Here is a 16349-nt window from a genome sequence, read left to right as displayed (position 1 = left end):
CAGTGTGTACTGACTGACCCACTCCCGCTCTTCTAATTTCAGAAACCGGTTCTGGGAGTGAAATGCCACCAAATTCCACTTCCTCAAGCAGCTTCCCACCACCATTCATCTTGGCTGTTTCTTGGTGGGCATAGAGCCAAGCTCTGGAGAAAACAAGGAGTCAAAATAATGGGAGAGTCAAGAGTCCTGTCGGGTGACACCATTTATTGAAAGGCAAACCTTGCTTTATCCAGTTCACGTACATGGAGGTAGCTGCACACAAACGTCTCTTCCCCATGACAAATCAAAGCAATCAAACATACTCGAAAGCCGAAGCACAACGGAATAAGCCTCTTGCCTTTGTCAAATGACGCTCCGAAGCAGGGGGGAAAAATTATAAAGATATACGATGATTGTCTCCTCAGCATTGCATTTGGCCACATATTTGTTTATTAAATAATTTTTTTTTCTTTTTAAGCTAGCTAAATATTCTTGAGTAGGGTTAGTCCTTAAAGCAATGAACAAAAATATGAGTATATAATAAAATCAAAGAATGATAGCATGTCAGAGCTGGAAAGGAAGGACCTTGCACCATGGTCCTCATTTATTCCAGGCAATCTTGGGCTCTGGGAGCACACGCCCCATCAAGGTCACTCCCTGTCAAGGTCACAGGGCAAGAAGAGTGAGGACTTAAAACATCTCTCAAGTCCCAGTCCAATGTTCTTCCCACCCCGCTACACTGCATGATGCCTCAGTGCCAGCACCATTCCCCGGCAGGATGATGCATTTAACATTTACAACGGCCCGTCTTTTACTGTGAGGATGCAACCCTCTTGGACAGTGACTTGTGTTCTCTTTCCATTGGCATTTTTGTTTCTTGTAGCCAAGCCTCATAGCTACCACAAGGAACTGGCCGGAAACAGTGGCAGTGACTTTTTCACAAATCCAAGATAGACACTCACCACCCCCCCAAGTTCTTGCATCTTCCGATCTTCTCATCTCCCACCTGTAGTTATGAGTGGGCTGAGGCATTTTTAGGCCGAGTTCTTGGCAAATATCTAATGATAGCGGAACCAGCAGGGAAATCAAGTCTCTACTGAGGGTCCAAGAACCCCCTGGGAATTCCAGTGAGTCAGGCTTGTTGTGTCCCCAGGAGGACAGAGGGGCTCCAGGGCTGGGTATGGAGGGGCTCAGCCTCTGCATCCATTTGTATGACTATTGTCATTGCCCCCTTTCCCCGAACCACACTCTGGGAGGGGATCTGGGTCTCTTACGGAATATCCCAGTGCCAAGGATTGCGTCGGACACATGGTGGATGCCTAATAACTGTTAAATGAATGAACAGCGCAAGGGAGGAATCTCTCCACACCTCAAATGAGTAAGTAGAGGCAAGAACCACTCCAAGGCAGCAGAGGTGGAAGAGGGCTTGGCTCTCGTGGCTCCAGGAGCCTCATCTGTTGGGGAGGGAGGATGGTGACACCTGCCCATAAACCAGGCTGATCACTCTGAATCCTGTTCGGTGGGCTTTGTGACCTGGGGTAGGCAGGGCACTGAAACTCCCTGCTCCTCATGGTAACTGCCACAGAGCTCTCTGGTCCAGGGGCTTCTCCTCTTAGGACACTTGGGGACACTGCAGACACAACTGAATACTATCACCTCGCCCCCCGTATACACACACACACACACACACACACACACACACACACACACACCCTACACGGTTCTCTCCCTGGCTGTGACCCAACTGAGCTGCCTGCTTTACACCCTGACCCTGACCTGTGGGGGCCCAGTGTGGCTGGACTCGGCCTCTGGACATACCTGGGAATAGTCAGAGAGGGAGGGGACACCAGGAAGGCCAGAAGGACCGGGATACAGCAGGACTGCAAGTTCTCAATTCCATGCTCCCTGTAATGCTGTCCCAGCAACGTGATCTCATCCCAGACCTCATCCGACCCCAGTTATTTTGTGCCTGGTGCCAGCCGATGTCCCTCTGTCCCAGGAGGCTGGGAGGAGCCTTCCAGTCTGCACAGACACACCTCCTGTCTCTCATTTTTTCCCCTCGCTTTCCTGACATAAACTTGAACTCCAGATCAATCTGCACCTTGTCTACACATCCCCCAGCTTTCAAGAACTTCCCTTTCTTCCCTCCCCCCCACACCCTGCTTACTTCCTCTCTTCCCTCTCCCTGTGACCTCCTGGACACTGCCCACCCCTTCTTCACACGTACGTCCAGGAGCCTTGACCCAAGCCCTTCCACTCCTCACCCAGCAACCACCAGGCAGAGGAGGCTACTTGGAGGCCTGATGTGGATGGAGGGAGGAAAGGACCCATAAGAAATGACAGGAGGACCTCAACCCTCCAGAAACCACATCATTTGTCAAAAACTTTACTTAAAAGTCTCCCTACCCCACAACTGTGGGAAAGAAATTGCAGTTGGTGACTGAGAACTGGTCTCAGCATGGTCCAGAAATTTTAACAAAATTCTAAATAAAATAAGTAACCGAGGGATAGTGGCCCCCATGGGGCCACAGACACATGCGACCTTCTGCCTTTCTCTCCCTTCATAAGCCGTTCAAGACCACTTGCGTTTCTCTCCTGAGGCTCAACTGTTCCTTGTCCCAACAATTCCTTTTCTCCATCTCTGATGTCGAAAGTAGTCTCCATTCTACTCTCTCTCATCTCTGTGTCTTAATACTTAAAATCTAGTAGCTACACGTTTTAAAAAATAGTAAGACAGATGTGTGTGTGGAGTTTACAAACAAGCCGCCCTACGAAGCTTCCGTAACATTCCACGATGGAGCAGCAGCAGCCCAGGAGAATCTGGATTAAAATATGTACAGTCTATTCACCATCTCCTCCCCTGCACAAGGGCTATTAAATAACAACTAGCATTTTGGACCCTTTCCCTTGGCAAGGGGAGGTAGGAGGGGGCAGGAGCACCCCTGCAAAGGGTGCCGGCGGACAGCTGTGCAGAACCGGGGCTTCCTCCTGCCAAATTATATTCTCCGAACCCCACGGTGAGTGGTGGCTCCTATGCGATGTGGAGGAAGGAATCAGCCTCTGCAAAGAAGAGGTGCACAGGGCTCCGGGTCTCTGGGTCTCTGGTCTCCGCTCCGCACAGACACCACCTCTCCCGCTCCCCGCTGCGGGGCCCTGTGACATGTGACGGGCCACCGCCGCAGCCCCGGGACTCAGATCTGGCTGGTGGCAGCGCTGTCCTTGGGGAAGGTGTAGCTCAGCGGCGCCTCGTGGAGGCTCCCCCCGTCCGTACTGAGGTCATCATCATCCGTGTCGTCCAGCACTTTGCTCGGCAGCTTCTTGAGTCTGCTGAGACAACAGGGGGCATGTGTCCGGGTCCTGGGCTGCAGCTTGTCTCTCAGGGGATGGAGGGAGGGTCTGGGGCTCCCCTCTCCCCACCCCGCTGGCTGGGACAGAAGCACGCGAACCGGTCGGTCTGCACCTGATGGTTCCATGAGCGACAGGGAACAAACTGCCCATGGCAGCTGGCGAGAGGAGGGCTGGACAGGGCTGGGACAAGCTCAGTAGTACCGATGCTTCCTTCGGCCTCGAGCTACACTACGTCTCGTCTGGTGCCGATATTGACTGAGGCTTAGTTGATAAGTTTGGTATCTTGTTGACCATGGGTTGTTTGCATTCACTTTTTATAATATGGCATTAATTATGTTGATTACTGAGATTTTTGGTGCCCCCTTACATGGTGCACCCCAATGCCAGCCCCGGGGCCAGGTTCTTGATAGACAGGTCCGATTTACAGAATTCTCAACAGGGCTGGGGTCCCTGTCCATTTACAAGAGAACCACCCATGCTGCCAGCATTGTCAGCCTCTGAGAAAGGCTCAGCTCTATGGATGAACATGAAAACCAACCTCGCCCTGCACCCCAGGGACCCTAGGGCAGGGAAGTGACCCCCTAACTCCAGGCCCCTTATGATCACGACAGGGGAGCTTTAGAAGCAGTTCTCTCCTGAGACCAGGTCCAAGACAGTCTAGTCTTTATGAGGGTATGAACCCAAACCTTATTGTATTTCTCCTTAAAAGCAGGAGTCCTAAGGGCTGGTCTAGGAGCTGCCCCCTCCAGGGTGGTATGAGCTAGGCCTCCTGCTCTGAGCTTGTTTCCCCTTATGGACAAGAGGGATGAAATCTGCCTGCCTGACATCAGGGGGCAGTGGGGGACACATGTGCGATCCTACTGAACATGTGTAGGGTGACCGAAGTGGACATGGCCACTCTCATCTCTAGGATGGGGCAACCCCGAAAGGCGACAATGAGGAACCACTGCTGATGCTCAGACACCAGCAGTGAGAATGCCCTGACGGTGTCAAGCTCTCCTCAAATGTCAGGGGGATCATGGTCCTTGTGGGGCTACCACACTCGCCCACCTTAGGTCCTTCTTCATGGAATTGAGTTGTCCCTGCAGCTGCTCATTCACATCCATCTGCTCCTCCAGCTCCCTCTGCAGCTTCTTTTTAGAACTTTCTAGTCTGTCGATCTCCTCCTCGGCCTCCTCTACTTGTCGTTTCATTGCTTTCAAGCGCAAGCTAAGCTGCATTGGGAGAGAAGGCAGGTTAAGTGCTGGCTGGTGGCCCAGCCCAGCTGGGATGGAAAAGAGTCCAGCACAGAGAGGTCAGCGGCCCAGCCACCATCTCCCCAGGCACCAAGAGGTGGCAAAGGGAGCAACCAGTCTCAGCTCTGGGGCTGAGGGCTGCTGAGCCCCCCACTAAAGTAGGCTAGAAAGGCCCCATTTTTCTATGATGTACCTGGGGAGAGGAGAAAACAGGAAGTCTCAGCCTCCACAACTGTATCACCCATTCACCCACCCGCCCGGGGCATAAAATCTCATCTGAGAAAGAGGTGCCCTCACCTGGTCCTTCTGATCAGTCAGAGACAGGTGCTCATCGTCCACTTGCATCACTAGCTCCTTCACCTTCCGCTCCAGCCGTCGGTTGCTGAGCTGGAGGCTGGCCCGGTCCCTGGAAGGGCAGGGGGAACAGAACCGAGGACTGTCTCATCCAGCCCCACAGGAGGCCCAGGCCAGGCTGTGGAGGAAGGGAAGCTCCAGCCAGGTGGCCTGGTCAATTCGAAGCTTAGAGTTGGAGACACGCAGAACCCGGTCCAGGAGGAAAGGGCTGCTCCCTGGACCAGTGAGGAAATGGAGGCTCTACCAAGGGCAGTGACTTGCCCGAGGCCACAGGGCCGCCTGCCCTTAGTCCTTCCAGGCTTTCCTTTGTACAGCAGAGGGTCCTTGGCTGCCAGAGTGTAAGCACTATGGGTCTATTCCAGGCTGCCCCAGCCCAGTCCCAAAGGCCTACTGAAAATGGATACATATAATGCTGTCACCCCTTCTAGGAAGCTGAAGAGCCAGGAGTAATAACGGAGGCCGGTCGAGCTCAACCTGGTGCTGGGCCTTGGGCCATGATCTTGGAGATAGCTGCAGAGAACCTGCTCAAAAGGACTGCGGCCCTCTGCTTCCAAGTGCCTTCCACCCACTGGGGTGCCCACTTCTGAGACAGCACTTGGCCTCTGCTCCAATACCTCTGGCTCCGGAGTACAGACAACCCCTGCCTGTAATCGAGCTCAAACTTGGGAGCTTATGAGGCAGCCTGGCATGCTGAGGGGAGGAACAGTCAGCACAGTGGGGAAGCTGTGGACTAGGCGTGGAAGTCCTGCGCTAGTCTCACTGACCAATACTCAGCCCTGCGACCTTCCTCGAGTACTTACTGGATGGGTCTTGGTTTTCTCGTCTATTGTACTTTGTACTTACTCTACCTTCCTCACATGAAGGCTCATGAGGACAGGAAGAGACACAAATGGGAAAGCGCTCTGTAGTGTGAGCACCACTGCTCGCCAGGGCTCTGCACCACAGCTGGCCAGGCTCACCTCTCCTCGTTTTCCAGACGGTCCTCCAGCTCCGCGATCCTGGCCTCCATCTGCACCACCAGCCCCTCTTTGCTGGACCTGTAGGAGCCTTCCAGATGGATAATCCGGCTCTTTAAATCTTTGTTCTAGAATCAGACAGGGATGCTGTGAGGGGTTGTGGATCTGCCATGCTCTCTGTACAGGGTAGAGCCAGCAAGTGGACAGCAACCATGGTAAGCCTGCCATCCGCACAGGATGCTGGGCCCCGGGGGACCTGGGGAAGCCAGGAATGTCTCCAGGAAAGGCCTTGCACTCAGCATCTGGCAGGCTAAGAAAAGAGATTCTAACACGTTCCCTTAAGAGCCCAGGTGAAATCTTTGGCTGTCACAGGACTCCTGGACATCAGGCAAACAGGCGTAGCCTTCTTCTTTTATAAACCTATGGGGAGGTGGGGACGGCAGGAGAAATAGGCTCCTTTGCCAATATCATATATGATATTCAATGAAGAATTTACATGAAAGGCATATAAAAGAATGATTCCAATAAGCTCTGTTGGCAACTCATGGCTCTTTTTCATTGCCTTTATGTCAAAACTTAGCCCTCTTAGGATCCAGAAGACACCACCTGCAATTCCCCTCCTCCCAACTGCTCAACTTCCAAGCAGATTTAATATGATTGGGAAAACCTTTCTGGAAAGGCGTTCAGAACACCTCCAGCTCTCAGATGAGTTATGTCCCAGAGTTCTTGGGGTGCCATGCAAAGGCAACCCCGCCAAGGCGTCTAATCCAAAACCAGCCTCACCTGCCTCTCCAAGGAAATCTTGTCACACTCCAAGTCCTGCTTGAGAGCTCTTTCCTGCAGGAGCTCGCTCCTCATCTGCTCCATCTGTACCAAGCAGAACAAAGCCCAGTAGTTAGAGGGGCTGTCTCTACATCCTTCATGCTGAAATGGTCCTTGGGTACCAGATTCCAACCACCAAGCCAGCTCCTCTTCAGCACACAGTCTCCTCTCGGAGGCAGGAGCTGCTTCTTAGATACTCTTGGTTTCAACGATCATTGCAAAGACAATGATACAAGCAACAGTAGTGGTCATAGCAAACCCTGCTGTCATTGGCTCAACTGGATACCCTGAAGTCCTAACCCCTAGTGCCTAAGGTATGACTTTATTTGGAAATAGGGTTTTTCCAGAGGTAACCAAACTCAAGTGAGGTCATTAGGGTGAGCCATAGTCCAACATGACTAGGGCCTTACAAAAAGAGGGAAATTTGGATGCAGGGACAGACCTGCACCCAGAAAAGGCAGCTGCATGAAAAGAGACACAGGGAGAATTTCATGTGAGGATGGAGGACTTTAGGGAGGCATTTATTGTCAGGGAGTGCCAAAGAGCCAGAACACTTCCAGGAGTCTGGAAGAAACAACAGAGAATTCTTCTACCGGTCCAAGGGGAGCATGGCTCTGTTGACACTTTAATTTCAGACATCTGGCCTCCAGAACTGTGAAAAAATACATTTCTGTTGTTCTAGGCCACCCCGTTGATGGCCTACAGCAGCTCTAGAAAATTGGTAGCACCTGCTCAGTTACAGCAGCTCTAGAAAATTGGTATCACCTGCTCAGTACTCTACAAGCACCAACCTATCATGTCCCCACAACCACCCCAGGAAGTAGGTAATTCTATCTCTGCAGAAGGCACTGGGAGGGATCCCTGGGTGGCGCAGCGGTTTGGCGCCTGCCTTTGGTCCAGGGTGCGATCCTGGAGACCCGGGATCGAATCCCATGTCGGGCTCTCGGTGCATGGAGCCTGCTTCTCCCTCTGCCTATGTCCCTGCCTCTCTCTCTCTCTCTGTGACTGTCATAAATAAAAATGTTTAAAAAAATTTAAAATAAAAAAAAAAAAAAGAAGGCACTGGGAGATGCTCATCAACTTGTATAGTGACCAACCATCCCAGCCAGCTCGCCCAGGACTGAGGATGTTCTCAGGATACAGGACTTCCAATGGTTAACACCAACTATCCGAGCTAATCCAGATTAATCCGTGATCCAGCTTGCTGGAGATCTACACAACTAGGAAGAGGGGAGCTAGTGTTCACGTGAGTTCCTGACTGCTACATGACCAAGTTCAAACTTCAGAAAAGGCTTCTACACTTAGCATATCTCAGACGCTGCTAGATTTTCCCTTTGTGTGCCAGAAACAAAAGTCAGCAAGAACACTGGGCGGCTCCAGGTGACCTGGCAAAGGCTAAATGTTACTGAGGATTTCGTCTGTGTTAATAGGAAATGAGCCAAGCTGAGCAGCACCCAGAAAGAAATCCTGTGGCCTGCCTCTGTTCCGATCTCCAGCAGGCTTTCAGCTGCAGTGAACTGGGCCCCAGAGCCCGGTTCCCAGGACTGTCCAGCAGAGGGCAGCCTGAAGAGGCCGTAAGGACAGGGTGACCCAGTAAATAACACCACCCTACCTTCATAAGGTAGGGGTTCAGCCTGGGTAAGAGGTGCACCCAAGATACTCCCTGGATGCCCGGGGAGCACCTGTAACAGTCTCACCGGCCTGGTCTCCACTTGCATTTTCACCACTTGCACAAGTACCTGAATAAACGAAAAGCCCAGCCCTGCCCCACCTTCTGCCAGAAGAGCATGGCCTGGGGTGGGGGGTGGGAGGGGGGGGGGTGTTAGCTGGGGGTAGCCCTCCCCCCCTTCTGCCAGAAGAGCAGGACCTGGGGGGGGGCGTCTAGAATAATAAGAGGAAGACTGCCCACCCTGGGTGGGGCTCCCATCTCCCATTAACCCTGCACCTGTGCGAGCAACCGAATGACAGCAGCGAGGTATGGGTGGCCCAAGAGTGGGTGACAGGGAGTGCTGAGGAATAAGTCTGGGACTCTGCCCACAGGTGAGGAAGAACCTGTGTGGTCGAAACCAAAAACATATTTTTGCATCTCTGAGCGCAGGCTTCTATGTGAGGGGGATTCAGAATTTGACAGCAGGGGACACTGATGCCCGGGGAGGTTATGCAGGTCACCGGAGAGAGCAGGACTAGAATCCAGACCAAGCCTACCCACATCCCACTACTCCATCTGCCCTGGCTCCCTGGACCAACCTGATGCAAAGGCTTCAAACGGATTTTGGGTTCAAATACAGTGGTCACGTAAAACACCAAGACCTGGGAAGAAGGCAATCTCCTCGGGACGCTCTTGTACGCAGCAGGGAAAAATGCCAGCGATGCTAAGGGTCAGCGGCAGAGCACGGAGAATTCTCCCCGAGGCCGGCTCCCACCTGCCTGGGCCCAGAGCCCTCGAGAACCACCTGCAGAGGCCTTGGAATATTCCTGCAACTGCTGTCCGGGCACAAAGTGCACAGCTAACGAATGCAGGCTCACAGCCCCAGCGCGCACAGGCCGTCGGCGTGGCTGGGCCGCGGGACTGCCACGTGCCTCCTGCAGGAGAGGTGGCCTTCATGCCGGGGGCGGAGGCCAGCACGTGACTGAGGACACGGTCAAACTGTCACCGAGATGGGAAGTAACTACGCAGATGAGCAGCAGAGGCCCGGCTTCTCCTCGGGCCCTGAGTTCACTTCTGCGTGACCTCAGTCACCTCACCTCCGGGGGACAGGCTCTTTTCTAAAACAAGGCACTGGAATGAGACAGCCTGCGAAGGCCCCTCGAGGTGGCCCGTCACGCAGTGAAAGCCCCTTCCGGCGTCTCCTCCACCCTTGGGTGGCCGTGTGGCTCCCATCCTCAGGCCAGAGCAGCTGCCCCCATCGCCCCAGACGCCGAGGGGTATCCCCGGAAAGGACCTGCACGCTCTTGCGTGGTGGGGAACAGCCGGTGTGGGAATGATGGGATCCTTTGTCCCTTCCTTCACACTACATTATCAGCCCAGGGCGCTGACAAAGTCAACACGGAACCTGCCCTTCTTGTAGCCTCGTGGGGACAAACAAATAAGCCCTATACCTGTGGTGCACAGCGGTGTCAGAGCAGAGGCTTAGGGGGCCAGGGAGAGGGCCCCTCAGCTGTGACCCACCTGAAAGGCCAGGGGGAGGCAGGGTAGAGAAAGGGGCAGGAGAGGGAACACAGCCTCCCAGACCAGTGTGAGAGGTGAGGAAGAGGATAGGGTACCAGAGGAACGGAAGATAATGGACTAGACACACCCAGGGGCCGGGGACAGGCAGGGTGAGAGAGACAGGGACAGGGAGCAGTCACACCGGGCCTGGTAACACGGTCACAAGAGCAAACACCTGGGTTGCACTTACCAAGGGAAGGTTTGAGTCTTTGAGCATTTACAGTGCTGTCTTGTTCAGTCCTCACCCCCTGGGGGAGGTGGGCCCTGTAACGGCCCCCGGTACCCCTAGAGCCCAGGAGAGGCTGCAGACACAGGTGCGGAGGCTGGGTGCCACCAGCTGCAGCCGTGGGCCTGATGCGCTCCCCAAGGAGGACCGTATGAAGGATGAGGCGGCCCCAGAGCTAGGCCCTGGGGAGCACCCTCCTCCCATTAGGGGAGGCTGGGATGAAACCAGAATGCTGCTCTGTCCCCAAAGCCAAGGGGGGTGAGGACTGAGGGAAGTCGGGGAGAAGGAAGTCTGGGGAGAACCCCGAGCTGGACAAGAAGTCTGCTCCAGAGGGTTCAGTGGAGAGGGGAACCCAACTGCGGAAACTGGGAAGACGCTGGGCGCGAAGAGGTGGGTGACGAGATGACAGCTACGACTGAAGGGCTGGGGACATTGAAGGCCCCAAAGACAGTTCCAGTAGAGGGGCCCCACACCTACTAGCAGGTGAGGGTGAGGATCACAGAGAAGGGGAAAGTCACAAACGCTGGAGAGTTGCAAGAAAGGAGCTGGACAGGGAGACTCCCGAGTGTGGGGAGCAACAGGATGCAGGTCTGGTGCTGGGGGCAGCATGGAGTAAGAGAGAACTTTCTCTGAGCCTCTGAGAGAGAGCATAATGCAGGACTCAGGGGAGGCAGGCTCCTAGAACAGGCATGGGAGGGATGGAGGGGTGCAAGCAAAGGGAAATGATTTCCCAAAAAGTGAGGGATAAGGAAAACCATGGGCTTGTAGAGAGAGAAAGAAATTTAGAAATTTTATTGCTATGAGGCATTAGGCTGCAAAATACCAAAAGAAAATAAAAGGCCGGAAGAGCAGAGGCATGGATGTAGTTGTCACTTATATATAGCACCTGCTTTTAGGGGGTCAGAGGGTGGCTTCTGCAGCTGTGCTCCAGGCCTCAGGACCGAGGAGGAAAAGGCCAAGATCAAAAGCCCCCAGTGACACGCACGGGGCAACTGCGAGTATGCTGGGCATGTCTGGGCCCATCAATCCTCCTGCCACTCTCTGAGGCAGGTGTTATCACCCCGTTGGCCAGGTGGGAGGTTTAGGAAGGAAGCAGCCTTGGGATTCTAATTCAGGCTTTCTGGCTGAAAATCATTCACTCTTTTTCTCTGTTCTCGGCAAACGTGGAAGACCCAGGTCTCTCAATGAAGGGCAAATCGCACTAGGAGAGAGGGTCCTGGTGAGGACTTGCACAGTGGAGTGAGGCCCACCAGCACCAGGGAGGGATTCAAGGGCCAGCAGGGGGCTCAGTGGTGTTGGGCCCAGACTGGGGGTTAGGAAAATCCCTAGGACTTAAAGAAGTGGCCAGTGACCTAAGTCTTGCTCCCTCAGTGCCACTGACTGGAAAATCTGGGTCTTGCCAGGAATCAGGCCTCACGGTGCAGAGGCAATCTCAGGGGGGCAGCAGCCCAGAGATCTCCTCAGGTTCAAGACCACCCTGGAGAGCCCCAGGCAAATGGTGATGCTCTAAAAAAACAAAACAAAACAAAACACCAAAACAAACAAAACACAAAAAACAGAGACTCCTAGGTGACTCAGCGTTTAAGTGGCTGCCTTGGCTCAGAGCCTGATCCTGGGGTCCTGGGATCGAGTCCTGCCATCCAGCTCCCTGTGAGGAGCCTGCTTCTCCCTCTGCCTGTGTCTCTGCCTATGTCTTTCATGAATAAATAAAATTGTTTTTATTTTTATTTTTTTTAAGATTTTCTTTATTAATTTGAGACACAGAGAGAGAGAGAGAGAGAGAGAGAGGCAGAGACACACAGGCAGAGGGAGAAGCAGGCTCCATGCAGGGAGCCCGACTTGGGACTCGATCTCAGGTCTCTAGGATCACACCCTGGGCTGAAAGCAGGCGCTAAACCGCTGAGCCACCAGGGCTGCCCAATAAAATCGTTTTTTAAAAAACACATGTACAGGGCAGCCCAGGTGGCTCAGCGGTTTAGCGGCTGCCTTCAGCCCAGGGTGTGATCCTGGAGACCTGGGATCGAGTCCCAAGTCAGGCTCCCGGCATGGAGCCTGCTTCTCCCTCTGCCTGTGTCTCTGCCTCTCTCTCTTTCTCTGTTTCTCTCATGAATAAATACATAAAATCTTTAAAACACACACACACAAAACAAAACCCCCCAAAAAACCTACATCCCCTCAAAAGATGACTATTAAAATGGAAGTGTAAAATAAATCAGAGTAAAGAACAGGAAGGAACAACTGTACAATCACAAAACAACAGTTACTGTGACCAGGCCGTCCATTTTTCTTGAGTCTTTTGTAAACCAGGCCTTTTAGCAAGCTTGATAGGCTTCCTTCAATTCTTCAGAAAGGACAGCCTGACAGAAAATTCCAAAATAAATCCACTACATGGAGCTTTATGCAAGGAATACCATGTGAAGTGACAGACAATGCTCCCAAGGCTGGGTTGCACCGTAAACCAGAAGTATTTTAGCTCTGCTCAACACAGTGATCCTTAGGACCAGCCCAATGACTTGAGAAAATTCTAAACCAGATCCTTCTTACCCTGAGCCCTCACTGGCAAGAGGAGAAGAAAGAAGAGAGAGGAGCCCTCGGGCTTGGCCAGCTTCCTCCTTTGGACCAGAGAAATAAATCTGAGGCTGGGAAAACATTTCTTTATGTAAGCTTACTGCTTTACATTCTGTTTACCCTTCAACTATACTAAATAGACCGAACAAAAACTTTCCAGTCAAATTAAAAACAGAACAGGAGCTGAAGGCAACAGTTTATCACAGCTGGATTGAAGGAATGCTAAACCCCAAGCATTCTGATCGGAAATAACAGTATCAGATTCCAGTGGGTTTTATGTCAGAGGCACCCAATGACCTGAGCCAGCTCTCAGGATTAGAAGCAGCTGCCTTCCGGGTTAATGAGAAGCCAGAGATATTTATGAGCACTAATAACAATATTTCACCCCATCACCTGTGTTTACCACTGGGCTGTGGAGGGCCTTGTGACCTACACTCCTAGCTAGTATTAAAAATACCAGGAAGATCCTTCAGCATAAGAGACAAACATCACTCTTAACCAACTATACACATTGGGTTTTGAGCCGCCCATATAGTCGGACGCAGTTCTGAGACTGGGGTCATTTCAAATAAAAGAAACCCCATTTTTATCTTTCAGTCACTGACTCCAAAGGAGCCCTATTTCCCGGGACCATATCCTGCTGGATGCATCACCTGATGCAGACTGAGGAGCAGGTGTGAGCCAACAGCTTGGGAGCAGTTCCAAAAATGAATGCAGAGGTCCGCAACTTTATCCACTGAGATTTATTCTGTAGTTGCCATAGCAACAAGGAAGACTTAGCCCCTGGAACGGCCATAAAGCCACCCAAAGCTCTGGAGTTGGTATTTTTCCTCTTGTGTGCCAGCTGCCTACATGAGATGAATAGTCTTTCCACTGGGCTGGGTTATCTAGGCCTCCATGGCCAAGAAAACGTCTCTCCATTTAGGTCCAGCCCTACTGTTAACTATACTCAACCATCAGCAACCACACGCAGTGCCCAGTAAGGTAGAGCATCAGCCTGGATGACACATTTACAACACACCACAGCCTGGATGACACATTTACAACACACCAAAGCTGGGCCTCTCTTCCACTATATAAATCCTGGACTCACTGGACAGCCAAGAGACCATAAATTATCCATTTTAAGAGATACCAAGGCCTTATTTTTAACTTGGGAATGGAGGCCCCAAATGTATTTGAAGGGGTGCTTTACTAGTCTTAAGTCTGATGCTGGAATGATGGGAACAGGTGGGAGGCAGGAGGCTCTGGAGTCAAATCCTGGCTCCCCTTCCAATCTTTGGGATCCTAGGTGGTCACTTGCTCACAAGGCCTGAAAACAATGCCAGGAAGCGTGCACAGCAGGGGGCACGGCATGTAGGGAATCCTCAGTAAAGGTAGCAATTGTAAATGGATACGTGGTTTTGGAGGAAGGAGAGCAAAAGCGATTTTTCTGGACTTAAACAGACCAAGGCCCATAAAATACCCACTATTTAAATCAAGTTTCCTTCAGCTTACAGGGCAGGAACCATCCTGCATTAGGTGAAACCACATTTGGCATGAGAAAACAAATACTCCTCACCTCTGTGTTACAAAGTAAGACATCATTCTATCAGGTGTAAATTCATCCCTTCTTCATGTTAGCCAGATTTGGAAACAAAATTCAAACATCCAAAAATATTTGAAAAAAAAATTCTATTAGGATTTCCTGAACCCATCAGTCTGAAAAATTACATCCTGAGCATGTTGGAAAAGAACGACTAGGAACTCACAAATACCGTGCCCAGCATTTACTGAAAGTCAAATGTATGTACAAGAAGGGGAAAAAAAAACATACAAAGGATAGAATGTTTGATCTCATAACTGCCTTTCTTATTCTCTGTCCCTGGGAACAGCCCAGTTGACCTTCCTCCTCATCTCCCTTTCTGCTGTCCTTACCCCCAATCCCATCATATTAATCTGCTAGAATACTGTGTATGCTTCACTGCCTGCTCCACAACCTTCAATGGCTCCCCACTGCCTTCAGGATAGGGTCCATTCAATACCCTCAACCTGCCTCTCCAAACTTATCTATTATTCCCTTAAGGAAACCAGAAACCTGATCAAGTCACAGTAGTCCATTCATTGCTCCTCTAAATATCCTACTTCCCAATCCTTATTCACTTCATCCATTCTATCTAGGATTCCCCTCCCACTCCTTGGTTCATCTAAACCTTACCCTTTCTTTAAAAACTAGCTCCAGGTCCACCTTCCTCTAAGAACCCCCACCATCACTCTTTCCCTTGTGAGCTGCCTGAATCCTACACTTGGCATTTAGTATCTGTTGTTTTTTCTTAGTTATCCATTTTGAGGGACATCCTCCATCTCTTCAAACAGCACTCAAGGACAGGGACCGTTTTTTATTTCTGCAGCCTTACCACAATGCTGTTCATCCACACAGTAGAAATCCATCACACTTAGGAGCACCGGTAGAGAGAACACTCTCTGGGGGGTCAGGAGATGTAAGGCCAGCTCTGCAACTGACCACTTATGTGTGTTGGCCAGATTGGGGGGGTGGGCTGGGCCTCAGATATCTTGTGCACTGCACAAAAAGTCTGAAGAGAGGCACTTGGAAGTCCTTGCCAGATCAAAGATTCTGTGAAACGGGTTGGCTATTTGCTAATATTGCTGGAAACCTCCCCCCGCCCAAGAGCCTTTTTTTTTTTTTTTTTTTTTAAGATTTTGTGTGTTTATTTGAGAGAGAAAGAGAACATGAGAGAGAACACCCGCAGGGGGAGTGGCAGGCAGAGGGGGAGGGATAAGCAGGCTCCCCACTGAGCAGAGAGCCCAAGGACAATGTGGGGCTGGATCCTAGGACCATGCGATTATGACAGAACTGAAAGCAGCTGCTTTCAGGCACCCAGGAAAACCTTTTTTTCCTAGCTTTTCCATCTAAGCCCTGCCACTAAGACTAGGGGAAAAAAACGAGAGATGTTTGGCAAAAGCAAAATTCAGAAGGGGAGCTTATAAGGATGCAGAGTTTAAGTAAGAGCTGTGACCTCTTTGTTTTCAATTTAAAGAGAGCAAGGTCCAAAAAGCATAACTCCCCATGCCTTTCTTTTCAGTGCCTGGAAGCAGTTTGCTGAGCATCCAAGGCTGATGGTAGAAATCAGCTGGAGATACCAGACAGCCACCATTTCCTGTTCTTTAGGAGATGGAGGTATCACCAGTGAGTGCTGGGGGAGGGGGGGGCAGAAGAGAAGGGGTCTAAGCTTTGGAAGTTTCCCCTTTCTCTGAGTCTGGCAGGAAGGCAGTAGGCACATGGCCCTCCCTATAAGTTAACCTAAGTGGATTAAAATTAGGGCTCACCTGGCTATACTCAGGGCCCTTCCTTGGAACTTTTACTTTAAGAGGCAAAAAAATAAGTCTCAGATTGACATCAGCATTGAGTAAGAATCAAATGCTGTCCTGTGAGACAAGTTTGGTCAGTTAGTTCTCTACGCCACCCTTCCTCACAAACCCAGATGCAGCAAAGGCCAGAAGAGAGGCCTTACCTTGGGAGTTTTGTTTTGCTTGTTTTGGCAATTCCTACATCAGGTGAACAGGAAGCTCCTCTCCTCCACTATGACAGACACCAGGCTTTACCTTCCTATGCCCTTCAACCTCAGGGAAGGCAGGGAGAAGAAAAGAAACAG

The 16349-nt window shown here is 51.4% G+C and overlaps 1 protein-coding gene across 6 annotated transcripts in view; it reads right to left on the bottom strand.

Moving 5' to 3' along the window:
- Positions 1-184: 184 nt before the first annotated feature.
- CGNL1 (cingulin like 1) overlaps positions 185-16349 on the bottom strand; it is a 186327-nt gene continuing 170162 nt past the window's right edge. For all 6 annotated transcript variants that reach the window (XM_072808786.1, XM_072808788.1, XM_072808785.1 and 3 more), the window contains 5 exons: positions 6656-6739; positions 5876-6000; positions 4860-4968; positions 4378-4541; positions 185-3303 (listed from right to left, as the gene is read on the bottom strand). In XM_072808786.1, coding sequence (XP_072664887.1) covers positions 3171-3303; positions 4378-4541; positions 4860-4968; positions 5876-6000; positions 6656-6739 — 615 coding nt within the window. In that variant the 3' untranslated portion in view covers positions 185-3170. The remainder of the gene's footprint in view (positions 3304-4377; positions 4542-4859; positions 4969-5875; positions 6001-6655; positions 6740-16349) is intronic.

Source organism: Canis lupus, chromosome 32, assembly GCF_048164855.1.
Source record: "Canis lupus baileyi chromosome 32, mCanLup2.hap1, whole genome shotgun sequence".
NCBI lineage: Eukaryota > Metazoa > Chordata > Mammalia > Carnivora > Canidae > Canis > Canis lupus.
This window is presented reverse-complemented; position numbering and strand designations above follow the sequence as displayed.